At 38.6% G+C, this 16,424-nt stretch overlaps 1 protein-coding gene across 1 annotated transcript; it reads left to right on the plus strand.

Moving 5' to 3' along the window:
* The first annotated feature begins 711 nt into the window (after window positions 1–711).
* On the plus strand, window positions 712–8,287 carry ifrd1 (interferon-related developmental regulator 1). Its single transcript, XM_036577484.1, has 12 exons — window positions 712–934; window positions 3,163–3,267; window positions 3,381–3,459; window positions 3,628–3,752; window positions 3,878–4,035; window positions 4,161–4,211; window positions 5,359–5,537; window positions 5,710–5,818; window positions 7,215–7,349; window positions 7,442–7,570; window positions 7,660–7,755; window positions 7,868–8,287. The coding sequence occupies exons 1-12, from the start codon at window positions 904–906 to the stop codon at window positions 7,952–7,954; spliced, it is 1,284 nt and encodes a 427-aa protein (XP_036433377.1). The 5' UTR covers window positions 712–903; the 3' UTR covers window positions 7,955–8,287.
* Window positions 8,288–16,424: the final 8,137 nt, after the last annotated feature.

The following is a 16,424-nucleotide window of genomic DNA, read 5'->3' on the forward strand; positions in this document are numbered from 1 at the left end:
AAAACTACAAAACGTACTTTACTTACAGCTGTACAAAAATGCTTTTTTGATGTGGAACAAAAATCGCTCTTCACTGCTTCACTGCTTGATTCAAGGTGACTAATGCAGCATAGCTAGCTAATGCATGTCATTTCAATCAGCTAAATTTTGATGATTTAACTGTTAAGGTACATTACATTCATTTACACTAACAACTTCTTAATGCCTTTTAGATAATTCATTATGGTATCAACTATTAAAAACATGCACTCGTACACGTATATGGTTTGGAAAAAGGGGTTTGATGTATTTTTTGCATTCTATTTCAAGAGTTTCAGTGCTCCCTCGAGTGTGTAGTTGGTTCTTAAAAAGATGACACGTGAATGGCAATTTTTTAAAACATAATTTTGAGAAGAGTGGAGAAGAGAAGAGACGTCTGTTCTACTCTGCTGCTTCTAGGAGTCATACAAATTCAAAGCATCAACAACGCACTGTGAACACTTTAAACAGACCTGTTACCAGAAAGCAGAGTTATCTGGTGTGTTGTGCAGGTAACGTCTGCATGAGGACGTGACAGCAGTCTCTGGGGAACTCAGGGCCCCTTCAGTCACGTTGGATCAGGCACAAGCATATACGTCACTACAGCGCGCAACGTGATTGGTCCAGACAGTATCCAGGTCCATCTGAAAGACCACGTGGGCTGCGCGCCGTATAAAAGCTTTTGGCGGCGGTTCTCCGGCGCAGCCCTAGTTTTTACGGGGGAAAATGTATCGCTTTGGTTCGCAGGCTCTCATCGGATTCGCTTTTAATTCTCTTTTTTTCACTGTGCCATTGGACGATATTCAATTTAAGAGACATTATAGTAAAAACTGGTCGTGTATTGGCTGATTTTGGGTTTATATTGACTATATTCATAAGCAGAAGATGCCCAAGTCTAAGAAGAGAAACGGCAAGGGTAAGTGAGCTGGAATGTCTGGAAATGACCGGCTGTTTTGGCCTTCTGCCGGAATAGAGCGCTTCGCAGTGGGATTTGTAGTCCTTGTGCTGTCCGAGTGCCGTTAAAACCTTCTCATGGAAGAGTTTGGAAAGAACTACAACGCCAATGGCCAACGCGGCCTGTTTTGGTTGACAGCCAAAGGATTCGTGGCTTTTGAGAGTTAAACAAAGGAATCTTTTTCACATTGGCCTGTTGACAGTCGGTGTCTCTGGATATCGATTTTGAACATATGTCACTTTACATCCGTATCGATGTTATTTTTTTTTTTTAATGCTGAATTGGGATCTACGTGTCCAAACGAGGAGGCTAGCAAAGGGCTTAGAAAATGTCTGCTGGCTAGCATGCTAGCTAACTAGGTTAATGTTTCCAGGTTCTTTTGTTAGCAAGTTACTCCCATTTAAATACAAGAACTGTAACTAGGTACTTAGTTATGTCAGACATGGTTTTATGGAGAGGTATGTTGTATTTGTTTGTATTCTTGTTCTCTTGTAGTTAAGCTCTGGTAGTTGTGAAGTTACTGCGTTATAGAGTTTCCTGCTATCATACGCTGTCAGACAACGTTTAATAAACTCAAGTTAAATACAAGGCTGTTCTGGTCGATGGTAGCTATAGTTACTGACCCGATAAAGCAATTTCAATAATTCATATAAGCACCGACGCCTGTCTGTCAGTGTTGTTCTCTAGTCAGCCCTTCCCCAGCTTCTTCTTCTGTTTTTCCCTTTCCGCCTTAAATGGTGCAGCAGTTAAGTTACGTTCTGGCGCCTCATTTAACCTACATCGTTACATTCTGTACCATTTAAGGTGGAACGGGAAATTCGAACAAGAAGTTGGCTATTATGAAGCCAACTTCAGTCTAGTTGCTTACCATGTGTAACCTTAGCTAAATTGCTAACGGAGTGTCAAGCTTTAGCCCGCCTAGCTAACTAAGCTACGCTACGTACTCATCGCCAGAAACCAAAAAGATGATTTATGCAGCCTACAAGCTCGCGTATTGACTTTTTGTTCTGCAGGGCAGAGTGAAAGGTTGTGGTGGGCCACAGCTCGGTTGGTCCGAGATAAGGTGTTCTTGTGAGCTACTGCAAGCGTCTGATCACTGACCCCAAACTGTGGTTACGTAACGCAGGCCTGTGGAGTGTCTAGAGTGTCTAGCCCTAAATCGGCGTTCTCAAACATGAAACCGACAGCTGGTCGTGTGTGTCGATCCACCCCGGCCTGTGGCTGCAGCTGAACGAAAAGAGAGGCACGTTGAAAAGGGCGGCCACGTGAAGGCATCACGTTTACTACCAGCATCCCACGTTTTCCTGGACAATGAAGTAGGGCCAGGCAATATGACAATATATAATTATCGTGATATTGTACAGTATGCTTTTCTGTATGTTATGGATATCATCAGTAAACTACATGTTTCTTTATGAGCAACATTAGCCCTGTTGAACTGGATTCAGTGCAACGTGATATTTAAATATTGAGTAAAAAATGTTGTTGGGTGTTTTAAGTTAGCACTACTGGTTCTTTTTTCCTCTGTTCTAACTGATCAGACGTCTGGGGAAAAAATAAATTGTGACATTGTGTATTGTAAAAATATTGGTTTACCATACAATCAAATCCACATAGTTTACCCCCGTACCCCACACTTAGTCGACTTGGCCTTGGAGAACAGGAGTGCAGCTGCAAGGCTACTTGAAGGCTGTAGAGATTTATTATTCTGTTGTAAACCTAAAGAAGCAAACTTTGGACATAAGACATGGCTCGGTCAGTTGACTACATTTGGGTAAACCATTCCATTAACCAGAACAGGTGTTGTTTGGGGGATTATTCCTGCGGTGAGGTAGCAGGTGTACCTGCGTGGGACAGGTTTTTCCATTGAAACGGTGCATTTTTGTTTGCATAGTCTAAAGGTGGCTATCATGCTACCCTTGACATGAGGAAGATAGTGCCTCACACTTTTTCCAAAGCATTGCATTTGTTCTGATAACAGAAATGCACAGGATATCAGCTTTAGCACTAGCTCATACTGTAACTGATATGTGGTCAGAATGTGGTAATTCTGCAGAAGGGTGTTTTGCGGTCTTCATGTAAAATAAAATGTTCTTATGTGCTCATGTAGGCCTGGTTATTCCGAAGTTAAACTCATTGCCAGCTTGTAACTTGATTTTGTTGATTTTTGTGGTTTGTTGGTGTTGCAGGGGGACAGCATGGAGCTGTCCAGCCATTCAGCGATGAGGACGCTTCCATTGAGACACTCAGCCACTGCAGCAGCTTGAGTGACTCCACCAGCGTGGCAGAGGAAGGTGTGTTTGTATGTGCACCCAGTCGGCAAGGCAAACACTATATTAATGATTGTTGATAAAGGGTGACTGGTGAGATGAAATCGACATTGTAACGCTGTGTTTTTAACTGGCAGGAGGAGAGGCTGAGGATACTGCTCAGGAGGATTTCCAGTACAAGCTGAAGGTTTACATTGATTGCACGGTTGATAAAAGGTTTGTGGACAAACTTTAACAATTCAGTCAGCGTTATGACATTGAATCAATACATGTTAGGCCAGGAAGTTCAAAGTGAGTGATTCTCCAATGTTTGGTTTTGTGAATTCTGAATTCCTGATTTGTTTGTGGGTTTTTTTCTCCTCCTTTTTGTTGCTCCCTCTCCAGTGCTAAAACTAGGCAAGGTGCCCTTGATGGATTGAAGACTGCAATGGCAACCAAAATCCTATATGAATTCCTTCTGGAGAGAAGAATGACAGTCACAGACAGCATTGAGCGCTGCTTGAAAAAAGGTTTATCCCCCAGTTACTGAGAGTTTAAAAATGCTGAATGTGTCTAATGCATTTACATTTGAAGATATTCTTGTAATAGACAAGCTGCGGCTGATGGGTGAAGTAACCTTAATCCTGTCCAATAGGTAAAGGAGAGGAGCAGCGTGCAGCAGCCTCCCTAGCGTGCCTCCTGTGCATCCAGTTAGGCTCAGGAATTGAGAGTGAAGAAGTTTTCAAGACACTCAAACCCATATTTAAGACCATCCTCAATGATGGAGCAGCAAACATCCAGGCCAGACAGGCGGTGAATAGCAGACATCTCCTTTTTTTTGGCTGCTGAACAAGAATAAGTCTTTTGATTTGTAGTGTTCTTCATATTGAATGTTTCATTGAAGTAATCTGTTCATCTTGTTCTTTTGGTTTTCTCAGTGTGCAACAAGTCTAGGCCTATGCACTCTGGTTGCAGAAGATGATATCTTGGTGAGTACTGGAATTTGCCTTTGCAGTGTTCTGTGGTGTGTGTGATGTGTGGGTTTTTTTGGGTAATAAATATACTCAACAGATGTTTAGATATTAAAACCTCTGAACGTTTATTGAGGCTGGCAATTTGAAGGAGTAGTTAAAGTGAAGTCTGTGAAATGTGACAGCTTGTTCATACAAGCTCAGAATCCTCCAGACTGAAAGCTTGTTTATATTGATGAACACAATTGGCATTAAACACAGTCTTGTGGTTAAAGGGGAGTTTCCCAGAATTTCCAACTTTTCTGCAAAATTACTTCTTTGAGATTTTCTTTCAGAGTGGTTTAATGTGAGATCATGAGTTTGAGAAGCATACTGACCCAGATTTCTTTACAGTGGTGGTGATAGGAACCAGAAGTTATCTGAAACACAAATATAGCTTATTGTTATTGTTATCCAAAATGACCAGCAAAACCTGCACCTGTTCTGAGTTATGTGTAATGTTGATAATGATAACATAGTGAATCTGAAAAGTGTTTTCTTTGGGTACTGTTTTGCCTTCTAGCACCCTGCATGTACCTCTTCACTGTTAATGTATTTAAAAAAAATAGCTAAAACATTATTATAAAACACTGTAAAACAATGTCTTGGGCTTCAGCATATTCATAACTCAGTTCTGTAGTAACTTTGTGTAAGGTAGCTAAAATCAGACGCCTAATTCTTATCACAATGACAAATTCTGGCACGACAGGTTTCTCTAGAGTGGCGCATTTCACTTTTAGCCATTCTGAAGGGCCTCTTGACTGTTTATGCTGAAATTTTTGAACCGGTGGCGTTTGCCTTTAAACTCTTTCGAAGTCAAATAAGTCTAAAGTGATTAGTTTATAATACTATGCAAGTGGAATTATGTAATTGCTTCTTTAATTACACTGATACATAATTATTCATATTTGATTTAAATTCTGTATCATTTGAGTCTGCACTTCAAATCCACTGAAAGTTTAGAATTTGCAAAGAATTTCAGCACTTGGTTAAATGAGCTTAGAGTGAGAATTAATATTGAATTACACCCACAGTCTTGTTAAGGATTCAGTTATTGATTTGCTACAGCTGCAAACAGCTGCTTAAGCCTGTAGCTACAGATCTGATGTCTGTGCCTCTCCTCCAGGACGTGTATGCCACTATGGAGTGCTTTGAGAGTCTCTTCACCCGCTCATACGTGCGAGAGGATGGCAGCAGGCCCTCTCTGAGCCCTCAGACTACTCAGCTCCACACCAACGCACTGCTGTCCTGGGCTCTGTTGCTCACCATCTGCAGTGCCAGCCACATCACAACAATCATCCACAAGTATGGAGCTCTTAGCTGAAATGCTCTAAGCCTTTTGCAGTTCTTTATGCTTCAAAGGTAAATCTGCTTCCTGAAATTTAGTCGCAGCTTTCAGGAACCTTTTTGTATGATGTGCTCGCTCTCAGTCCTGCAAGCAGCTTCAGGGTTCTGACTTGGTCATGTTCTGTTTCAGACATCTGGCCAAGCTGCCACGGCTTCTGGAAAGTGAGGACGTCAACATGCGAATTGCAGCCGGAGAAACCATCGCTCTACTGTTTGAGCTGGCCAGAGACGTCAACCCAGTGAGTTCCCAATTCATCTTATACTCTCAGTTGTCAGGGCTAATGCTGTCCACTGCCAATACTGTGCGAACAGTAAGTATAAATTTGAGAAAAACTTGTCAATTCAGTTAAAGTTCTCGGTAATCACGACTTGAACTAACTGTTACTTTGTTACTAATTAATTAATGTATTGCCTGCTAGTCTATTGAAATTTAGTTTTTTGTAAAGTTAAAAAAAACTTATTAGTCTCCAAACAGTTAATAAACATTTAGATTATCATTTTACTCTTATATTTCAGCTTTCCTGTTTTCTCTGTTCTTGATTGTAATCATTTGTATATTCCTTGTTTTTGACACCATTTCTGAGTGGATCATATCTGCCTAGGTGACAGCTTATACATTATTGGCTCACTGTTAAACACAACGGCTGGCAAGTTTGTGGGGTTTTTTTAATAACTGTATAATTATGTACAGATTAAGTGGCAACATTTTCATTCACTGTCCCAAGAGCATTCTGAAACATTTGTAGCATTGTCCAGTGTGGTTTTATTTTAGTTAATTTTTATAATTTTTTTTTTTCCACCTGTCCTCCTCAGAATGACTAGATGGCACCTTAATTTCTTTTTTTTGTATTATGGCGTTCATTTTACTACAGTACTTAACATCACTCAAGTATTTGTCTCTTCCACGAGAGATTATTTTAAAAATTTATTTTTTTTTTTCTTTCCCCCTTCCCCCAAACTGCAGCCTAATGTCTCCTTTACTTGGCTGAGCTAGTCAGTTATAGCACTTCACAATTAGCTGGAGCAGAAAGTGTGTTGGTGCTCGTGTGGGGTGTTTTGTTTGTTTGCATCATTGACATGTTGCTGTAAAACTGTACTTCTGCTTTAGCACTGAATCCTCTGCCTTTTTGGGTGTTGCTTTCTTGAGCTCATCTTTCTTAAGCACTGCCTCCGTCCAAAGTTCTGTCTGGTACAAACTGTTTCCTTTTATGATGCAACAAAATGGCTGAAGCTACATTGGCCCTGTGTAACACTGTAATGGGTGTCTTAACTCCTATTATGGGGTTGTTTTTATTGCTAGTTTGCAATAAGTAAACAATATTTTTGATAACTGTAGCCCTAATTTACATCAAGGTTCAGTTTCCATACCTTGATGGCCCCTTGATTACAGTGGTAGTATAATACACACAGGTGTGGTGTGGTGGCTTCATTTATTATTATTTTTTTATTTTATTTTTTTTTTTATTTGAAAGGTAGTGTATAGTAATCCCCACTTTTGCAAGTTCAACAAAACATTGACATGACTCTGCCTGTTGTATTTGAAACAATACCCATTAACAGCTTTGCACAGGCATTGAGGCTTTAAAAGTGATGACATTTCAGGTTTAAACATCAAACTTTTTGTCTTCCATATAGGACTTTGACTGTGAGGACTGGGAGTTGCTGTGCAGCAAGCTGAATGCTTTGGCCACTGACTGCAACAAGCACCGTGCTAAGACCGACAAGAGGAAGCAGCGATCTGTCTTCAGGGACGTGCTGAAAGCTGTGGAGGTGAGGAAGATGAGATGTGAATGAAATGGAAACAACAAACGGGTGCCTTGTGGGTAATGTAGTTCTAATACAACTCCTCTGTTCCTGATTAGGAAGGAGACTTTCAGACAGAGACAATCCGCTTTGGCACAGAGCGAATGGTCATTGACAGCTGGGTAAGGAAGAGGACCTATGATGCTTTCCGAGAGTTCGTGGGCTCAGGAATGAACTACCATCTACAGGTATAGAAAATAGGTTTACAAATCGGTGGTGTTTATGTTGAACCAGAAGTGTTCTAATAACTCTAATAATTGTACTCATAACTTGTTAGGCAAATGAGTTCATCAGGGATGTGTTTGGCCTGGGACCACCTGTTCTTATTGATTCTGCTGCGCTAAAAGCAATGAAGAGCTCCCGCCTTGAGAGGGTAAGCTAGCACTGTCCAGAATGTTTAACACTAATATAAGTTTCTTGCTGTTAAATGTCTGCTTGTAGAACAGTTGTTTGAGTGGGTACTAATTTGATGGCTTTTCTTTCAGCATCTGTACAATGCTGCTGCATTCAAGGCTCGAACCAAGGCCAGAAATAAGTTTCGTGACAAGAGGGTGGATGTGGGTGAATTTTAGATCCTTTCCCCCAACCCCCCCCCCCACTCCATGAATTATTCCGTAACCCTGTGGTCCTTGTTTGGGTCCAATGTGTTTTGTTCTGTCCATGTATAGAATATTATTCCTAAGACATGCATTTTTAATATATATATGTATTTATATGGTGCACTATGTAGACTGGGTGTTTATTATTTTTTTTTTTATAACATTTTTTTTTGTTTTTGTTTTTTTTGCTTTTCTGGACGTGTGTTCTGTAACATTGAAGCTGCACTCATACTGAATCTAAATGTATGTCTCTGCTCTCCCCCAGTGGTATAGTGTAGTGATGAGAAAATAAAGATTAAACTCTCAGAATGACTTTGCGTTTTATTTGGTTTGTGCATATGGCTTGTTAACTTGTTCATCTCTTATCTAAGTAGATTTTTTTAAAACATTGTAATTCTCAACCTACAGTTGTCCTAAAGTCCTATTTGACTAGAGTTGAAGACCCCCGTGCTAAGGACTGTGAGCACACTACGCATCGTGGTTCCCACGAGTATGATATAATGGGTGCTTTTAATAGATGGTAACACCAGGCAGCAGGGCATTTGTTGGCTGCTAACAAACAGTGATGTACGCGGTTAATCAATAGCTCTAATGTAACAGAGTTCAGTGAGATATAATTACAATGAATACAAGCCAGGATCCTCCCCAACAAAAGCAGGTGTGGTGGTTTTATCTCATTAAAGCAAGTAGATGGACATGTTGGCTCCTTTGGCTTTGGCTGGCAGTATTTGGAAAGCTGATACCAGTTGCTGTATCCTAAGCCAAATTTGGGAGCATTAAATGCATCAGCTCATTGAGGACAAGTCTGTGACAATGCTGAGTCGTTTACAGCCTCATTTAAGCTGCCTGGGAAAGCTAGCTTGCTGAACGAAGGTTTCTTCTTTATACTAATTCTTCAAGTGGATGTTCTTGTACACTTTGGTAAGTGCTGGCAAAGGGGATGTGCTTGAAGGCTTTTTAAGCTGTGTGTGTGATGCCAAATGTAGTGTTACATGGTGAGAATTGTTACGTGACTGGAGTACCTTTTTAAATGTTAATTAAGCTTAACATACAACTATTTAATGTATGTTAATTTGATCAGGTAAAGGATGTCTGGTTGCTGACTTAATGGACTCAGTCAAACCTTTTTATAGCACAAAAGATCAAGATGCAAATTTGTTTATTTGTAACAATGCACATATTTTATGTTTATTGCCTATACACATGACTTTTGTATAATGATAATCAAATAGATGGACATGCGGTGATGGTTTTGCAAGGGAAGTGTTTTTTTGTTTTGTTTGGGAGGATTGCATCCCCTTGTAGCCCCCTCAAATGGAGCCCTGTGTATATAAGGCACCTGAAAAATGTAAAGTTTTTGCTTAGAACACTAATTTTACAATAAAACAAGTAAAATTAATACGTAAAATAAATAGTGATTTTATGTAAATGTAAATCAGTTAACATCTGATACAACAGGTCTGACTGGTCAGAATTACTTTTTGCCTGGTTCCGTTGTCTTCCCAGACAGCAGTCCATGTTCATAGTAAAGTCACATGTCCATTAAAACTGCTACATCCAGTAAATTCACCTGCAGAGGGAGTTGTTTTTTGTTTTTTTTTAATAAAAATTTATATATTATTCTTGGCGCTATATTCATACCTTGTCATTCTTTCAGCTCACTTCAGTCATTTAATAAGCTGCTAAACTCTATTTATGGAACAGAGCAAACTTGTACATGTAGTAACTGAAACTATTTGGAGCACAGCTTTGAATTTTGGCATGACAACATGAGTTTAATTGAAGTTTTTGCTTGAATTTTTTTTGCCGAACCCTCAATGAGTCGACTTGTAAAGACCCAGTATTAATATCTTTAATGTTTCAGTACAGTACTGGCTGATATTATTTAACACAAACCTATTAAAAGTTGACTCAGTAGCTGTAAAGTTGTGAAGTTTAAACCTTATTTGTATTTTGGTCCACATGCCTTGTAAGGTCCATTATGTATTGCAGCCATTTTTTCATGATGTGAACTACATTAAAGCTGTAAAGAAACCTACTTTATTGAAGGTGAAAGGCCGCCTTATAAATGGACACGGCGCTGTGCACTTTACAGCTGTGAATTCTAACACAGGGCCTTTTATCTGTGGGGCAAATAGGCTCAGTGCATTCAGGCTCATAGCTGTTATTTCCGAGAGAGAGAGAGAGAGTGAGAGAGTGTCAGGAGGGCACAGCTGTCTATCAGACAAATGCAGGGAGACGGTTACTGCCAATACATTCCCCCCATATCACCTTGACAGGCCGTGCCAGCTGAGAGGTTCCCAACCATACACGTACATCCGCTTCATATATATGTGTGTACAGCAGGGGTTAAGTACAATCAGTGTACTTTTATGTGCACTGCCTATCAAAATTTGGGGACGCTGCCTATTTTGAAGTTTGAATTTTCATTAAAAACGTATCATTGCTTTTCAAAGAAAAACAAGTAACTCCAAAATAGTAACTTTACAGGAGAGTGCAAAACCTTAAGTCAATGGTACAAGAAATAAAAATAAAGTGAATTAAAAGTTAGAAAAAGTTTTTTTGGGCATTTTTATTGGTCCATTCATCATGAAATTTTCACACAAACTAAAAAACAACTGCGATATTTAAATAGCGTAAAAAAAAAATCTGGAGATTTTTTTTTCTGACAGCAACAATATAAAGACGGTTTTGCCTGGATAATGATGTGACAGTTTTCTTTTCACAAACTATTGTTAAAAGCACTTATTGATAAGGATGGGTGATACCGCTGATTTTCTGGGTGTGCGCTTACAATATAGTATGTTATATAGAGTATAATGAGGCTAATGAGGATCTCAATTTCAGATCCAATACTACTACTTTTACAAGTCTTCTTGTGCAAAGTTGAAATTTTAGTATTTCCTGCAGTGAACATGGTGAATGCGGACATGCTGGGGGGATAAAAAATGTTGCCTGTGCAAAGTTATGGCACATTTTCTATTTTGTTAAACTCAGCAAATAGAAATAGAAATTGTGCCCATGCAAAATGTTACTTAATCAAACCTTTACATACCACTGTATATTTCAAAGTTTTTGTGTTGTTCTTACTACTAAACCTTCCAGTCTAAGCTTGTATGTGCCTGTTCACCAACCTGTTACTGTTAAATTGTGCTTACATGTGTTTCAAGAAGATACAAGTGTTATGATTAGCATGACCTAATATTTGGTGTATCACTAATTTCATGCATAATGCATGTGTGCATCTTCTTGTCATATTTATCCTACAATTTTTCACCTTTTTCAGCATCTAATACATATTCAGTTTATTTAAAGCACATCATAAACACTTGATGATGATATATGTATGTAAGTATTCTGAAAAAGAATAGTGAGTGTTAGGAGTGTTAGGATCAATGCACAAGTACTAATCCACCCATCCCTACTGACGACATCACAGCAAGGGGATGAAATGTGTGGGGTGCAGCATTATTACTAAGGTACTGTCAGAAATACAGAATGATTCAAAAAGATTCATCCGATTTCAAAGCACCATATTTTTACAACCATGAGGTGCCTAGGAACCAATTACATTCCAATTGAAAGAGGGGGTCATAGAGTTTCTGACTGTCAGATGATCTCCGGAATTGCATTGAAAGAGCTGTGAGTACAGTGACCACATGCTCATTCGAGTGTGGGATGAATTTGACTATGGCGTTGATGTTGCTGGAGGAGGTCATATTGAGCACTAGTAAAATTACAATTTACTGCATTGTTCTGTAATGATTTACAAGTGAAATAAATCACTTTGAAATCGAATGAATCTTTTTGAATCACGCTGTATTATCAAATATAGATATATATATATATATATATATGTGTGTGTGTGTGTGTGTGTGTGTGTGTGTGTGTGTTAGAAGTTTCTTTTTAAATGAAGCTGGTTAATTAGAAGCTGTAATTTTACTGATTGTTTTGTTTTTATTCATGCATAATTCATCTGTTGAGATGTCAATAAAGTCAACAGAGTGGTTTGATTTAAAAAAAAACTAAACAAACATAGCCATTTTATTTACTATCCAAAAGCACCAGGGAACCTAAACATGTCTTTTTATATGTAATGCTGATGGTAAGATAGTGGCATACACTGATCAGCCAAAACATTAAAACCACACTCATTGTCCATTTTATCAGCTCCACTTACCATATAGGAGCATCTGTTTCTCTGCATACTTTGTTAGCCCCCTTTCACCTTTTTCTTCAATGGTCAGCACCCCCACAGGACCACCACAGAGCAGGTATTATTTGGCTGACGTGGTGGTGGTGTGTTAGTGTGTGTTGTGCTGGTATGAGTGGATCAGACACAGCAGTGCTGCTGGACTGCCTCAGTGTCACTGCTGGACTGAGAATAGTCCACCAACCAAAAATATCCAGCCAACAGCATCCTGTGGGCAGCGTCCTGTGACCACTGATGAAGGACTAGAGGATGACCAACACAAACTGTGCAACAACAGACAAGTTACTGTCTCTAGCTTTAGATCTACAAGGTGGACCAACAAGGTAGGTGTGTCAAATAGAGTGGACAGTCAATGGACACAGTGTTTTAAAACTCCAGCAGCACTGCTGTGTCTGATCCACTCATACCAGCATAACAAATAATACCTGCTCTGTGGGGGTTTCTCTAGAATTAGAGCATTTCATATCAAACCACTCTGAATGACTTTTTATTTACAACAGTTTAGTCGAGTTAGTGAATTACTGAAAAATGAATGTCATTACAAACAGACAAAGAAAACATGCTTATGTGTATTAACAATTATTATAAACCTTTTGATGGACAGTTTATATTACACTGACATTTACGGCATTTAGCAGACCCTCTTATCCAAAGCTACTTACAATTTGATTATTTTTACACAAGTAGGCGAATGTAGTGTTAGGAGTCTAGTCCAAGGACTCATTGGTGTAGTGTAGGGTGCTTGGCCAGGTGGGGGATTGAATGCCAGTCTAAAGCACGGCAGGCAGAAGTGTTCCCCACACTTATATTGCTTGTTACATCTTATGTAGTCATCATCTAGCATGCAAAAGATGATTCACCGCAGTAGAACATTGTTTAGTTTGTGGAACAAATAAAACTTCACTCTCCGCCCTCCACTCTTCAGGCAGTACCTGAGGAAGAGAATGCAAGAGATTGCTCTGGACCTGGACTTCCTGGATCAGGAGAGGAAGATGTACATGGCAGGCTCACTGAATAATCTACACAAGATGAAGGTGTGCACCAACCTAGAGGATCTGCTCACAGGTGGGTGTCCCAACAGACACCTCAGTCCCACCTCAAAGGGGATGCTTTATTACCTGCTTCACTGTTATCTTATTATACACAGGTTTAATACACCACTGTTCAAATGGTAGGAATCAATGTTTCCAATAATATACAGCCAAATTTGTTGTAGATATATGCATAAAATGACCACAAGTTTCTAAGAACTAGTAGGAGGCTAGGCTACGAATATATTAATACAGAAAAGTATGATGCTGAACAAAGATAATTTCATAATATATGAGAAAGCTCTACAGGATCAAGAATGAAATAAAATGAAGATCCAGAGTGCTTCATGTATCATTACAGTATTATGTTGCATCTAATAACTTGCTGCCCCTAGGTTACTTGAAATATTGAATAAAACATCTAAAAGTACCTATTGGGGTCTTGTTTATAATATTTAAATCTACACTTTCTTTTTAATGTTTTTTTTTAATGTTCTAAAACATAAAAATATTAATGTGGCAAGTGAGTGTAAACTTTTGAACATTAATGTATAAATCATTACAACACTGTTTCACACAGCAAGTTTAATTCTGGATCATGTCAGCACATTATCATCATGTCCAAATGGTTAAAGGGTAATTCCACTGATTTTTCAAATTTTCTGCATACTTCAGTGGTTGAGGTAAACAAAGTCATTCAGAGTGGTTTGGTGTGAAATGGTTCATTCTAGAAAATCTTACACATTCAGACTTCTTTACAGTGGTGGTGATAGGTACCAGGGGTCACAATGTCTACAGCACAAATAATGTCATTGAATTTACTATCCAAAATGACCAGTAAACCTACATGTGTCCTCTGAGTTTGATATGTAACACTGATAATACTAAATTAGTGGTCTGAAAAAATCTGAAAAAAAAAAGTTTTCTTCAGGGACTTTGTTGTCTCACAACACTTTGCATGCACCACCGTGAATGGATTTTAAAAATACATTTTAGACCAAAACCATATCACAAACTTAGTACAACGTCTCAGATGTCAGGCAGTGGACTCAATCATTTCTTGCAGTAGCTTTCTGTGAGGGAGCCTTTAGAAGCACTAAACTCTTCAGATGTCTGGTTCCTATCACCACCATAGTGAACAATTCTGACTTGGTAAGTTTCTCTAGAACAGAGCATTTCACATCAAAATACTCTGAATTACTTTTTTACATCTTAACCATTTAATCATGCAGAACGTTCGAGAGATTGATGGAATTCCCTGTTAAGGTATTTTTGGCAAGCAACTGTGACATATAATCATTCAATCTGATAGTTAGCATCTTTTATACCAAATTACCCCACCTACAAATATTACAATACTATAAACACTTTCATCACCATCACCAGAATTACATTACAGAGACGAAAGGAAGTCTTGGTTAGCATGAGACTGAGACGTCTGAAACACAGCACAAGCACAGTCATCATCTATGTTGGGGTCTTGATGACTGTCTGATAGGCCAAACTGACAAGTATTTGGACATTTGTGTACTATTTAAAAATGTGCTAAGTTCATTGTGTTAGGAAACAATATGTCAAATCAAGTGACATTTATTTTAAACTGATCATTCTAAGACCTTTCAGAAGTCAGCAGGTGTGTTTCAGATCACTATTTCTATGTAGAATTCTGCAGCTCTGCATCCAGAATGTCTATGCACACTTCTGAATTCATGATCCCATCAAGCTCACTGGCAGCACTGTAAGAAAATCAGCTCCAGGCTTATATGTTTCCACCTCTGCGCTCTAAGGTACTCTTGCTGCAGTCTGGTTGGAATTCTTCTCCAGACTTTCTCCACACAAAGCATCTGCCATCTGTTTGATATTGTGCAAAATATAACATTTTGTTAAACATTTTATGTAAGATGTAACCTAAACCACTCCATTCAAGTGTCCAAATACGTTTTGGGCCCACTGGATGATTTGTGCATCTTTGGTACTGAGTTGTATGGTTGTAGTTTTCTTTTGGAGGTGTTAGCTCAGAACAGATTATGAAATTTATTCCACAGAACAAGACAAAGAGACCATTGAACATTGCATGTTCTTGGCCTTTGACTTAGCAAACTGACCTTTTGACTCTCCCATGTTAACCAATATGCAGTACAAACTGCAAAAGTGCAATAGGAACAGGAAGCTGTTTACTTTGTTTCAGTACTGCAGAGTCATACCATTAAACACTGGATGAAATGTCTTCAGCTTATGATACTGGTGCATTGTTACAACTCCAAAAAGGGTTCTGCTATTGTTACGATGTAAAGCTCTTTTGGTACTATATAGAATGATTTTCAAGAAGGTTCTACATAGAACCATCTACGACACATTCTCCATCAATCTGAAGAACGATTTCATGATGCAAAGAACCATTTAAGCACGAAACCCTTACCTTTGAAGAACCATCTATTTAAATAATTTGCTATTAAGCAAATAAGCTGGAAGAATGATGACCATTCTCATTTCATAATACTGTGGGTAAAACCAAAAGCCAGTAACCCTTAAAAATGTTTTGTTTGTTTGTTCTTTGCTTATTTTACACTGTTGTTATTTGTTAAGCAGTTGGTATATGAAGAGGTAAAGAGACACTTGAGGCATCTAAAAGGAATTGCCTTCAGTGAAAATTCTGCATGCTGCAAAGTCAGAAGTGGGTAAAACAGCTCAAATCCATGCTCAAGTAGAAGTGTTGTCAGTCCTATTAAAAAAATGATATAGAAATAAAAGTTCTGAGCTCCTTATGAAACTGCAGTGGAACTTCTTAGTACATCCAGCATTTATCAGCATAGGAACTGAAGTTGAGTTCAAGTTTGAAGTTTGAAATTTCTAGTTTGTCATTTGCACAACATGTCAGGACATTCATGCATTGAAGTGTTTGTGGTGAGGCTCAGGTAATCACTCTACAAAAGGGCAGCGTTATATACATACTAAAAAACAGTGCAGACAAAACAAAGTAAAAATACAAAAGAAAATACTAAAACTGAAATATATTAAATATACACAAAACATGCACAAAATGTAGAGACAGGAGTAAGAAAAACTCTCTGCTATGTACAAATATATTAAACAAACATTTTAAAGTGACTTAGTGTTATTGTCCATAGCAGTGATTAGGTGCTATTCTTCAGTATTTGGACCTTTTGATCTAAAACATAATGCTAAATCTTGAAAGTAA

This window comes from Colossoma macropomum, unplaced genomic scaffold (assembly GCF_904425465.1).
Source record: "Colossoma macropomum unplaced genomic scaffold, Colossoma_macropomum, whole genome shotgun sequence".
NCBI classification, from domain to species: domain Eukaryota; kingdom Metazoa; phylum Chordata; class Actinopteri; order Characiformes; family Serrasalmidae; genus Colossoma; species Colossoma macropomum.

What these genes read in the sequence shown, in the direction of transcription:
- ifrd1 (XM_036577484.1), top strand. Translation starts at nt 904, where the DNA reads ATGCCCAAGTCTAAGAAGAGAAACGGCAAGG. An exon ending in GATTGCACGGTTGATAAAAG is followed by an intron (nt 3,460 to 3,627) that starts GTTTGTGGACAA and finishes CTCCCTCTCCAG; the next exon opens with TGCTAAAACTAGGCAAGGTG. An exon ending in TTGCAGAAGATGATATCTTG is followed by an intron (nt 4,212 to 5,358) that starts GTGAGTACTGGA and finishes CCTCTCCTCCAG; the next exon opens with GACGTGTATGCCACTATGGA.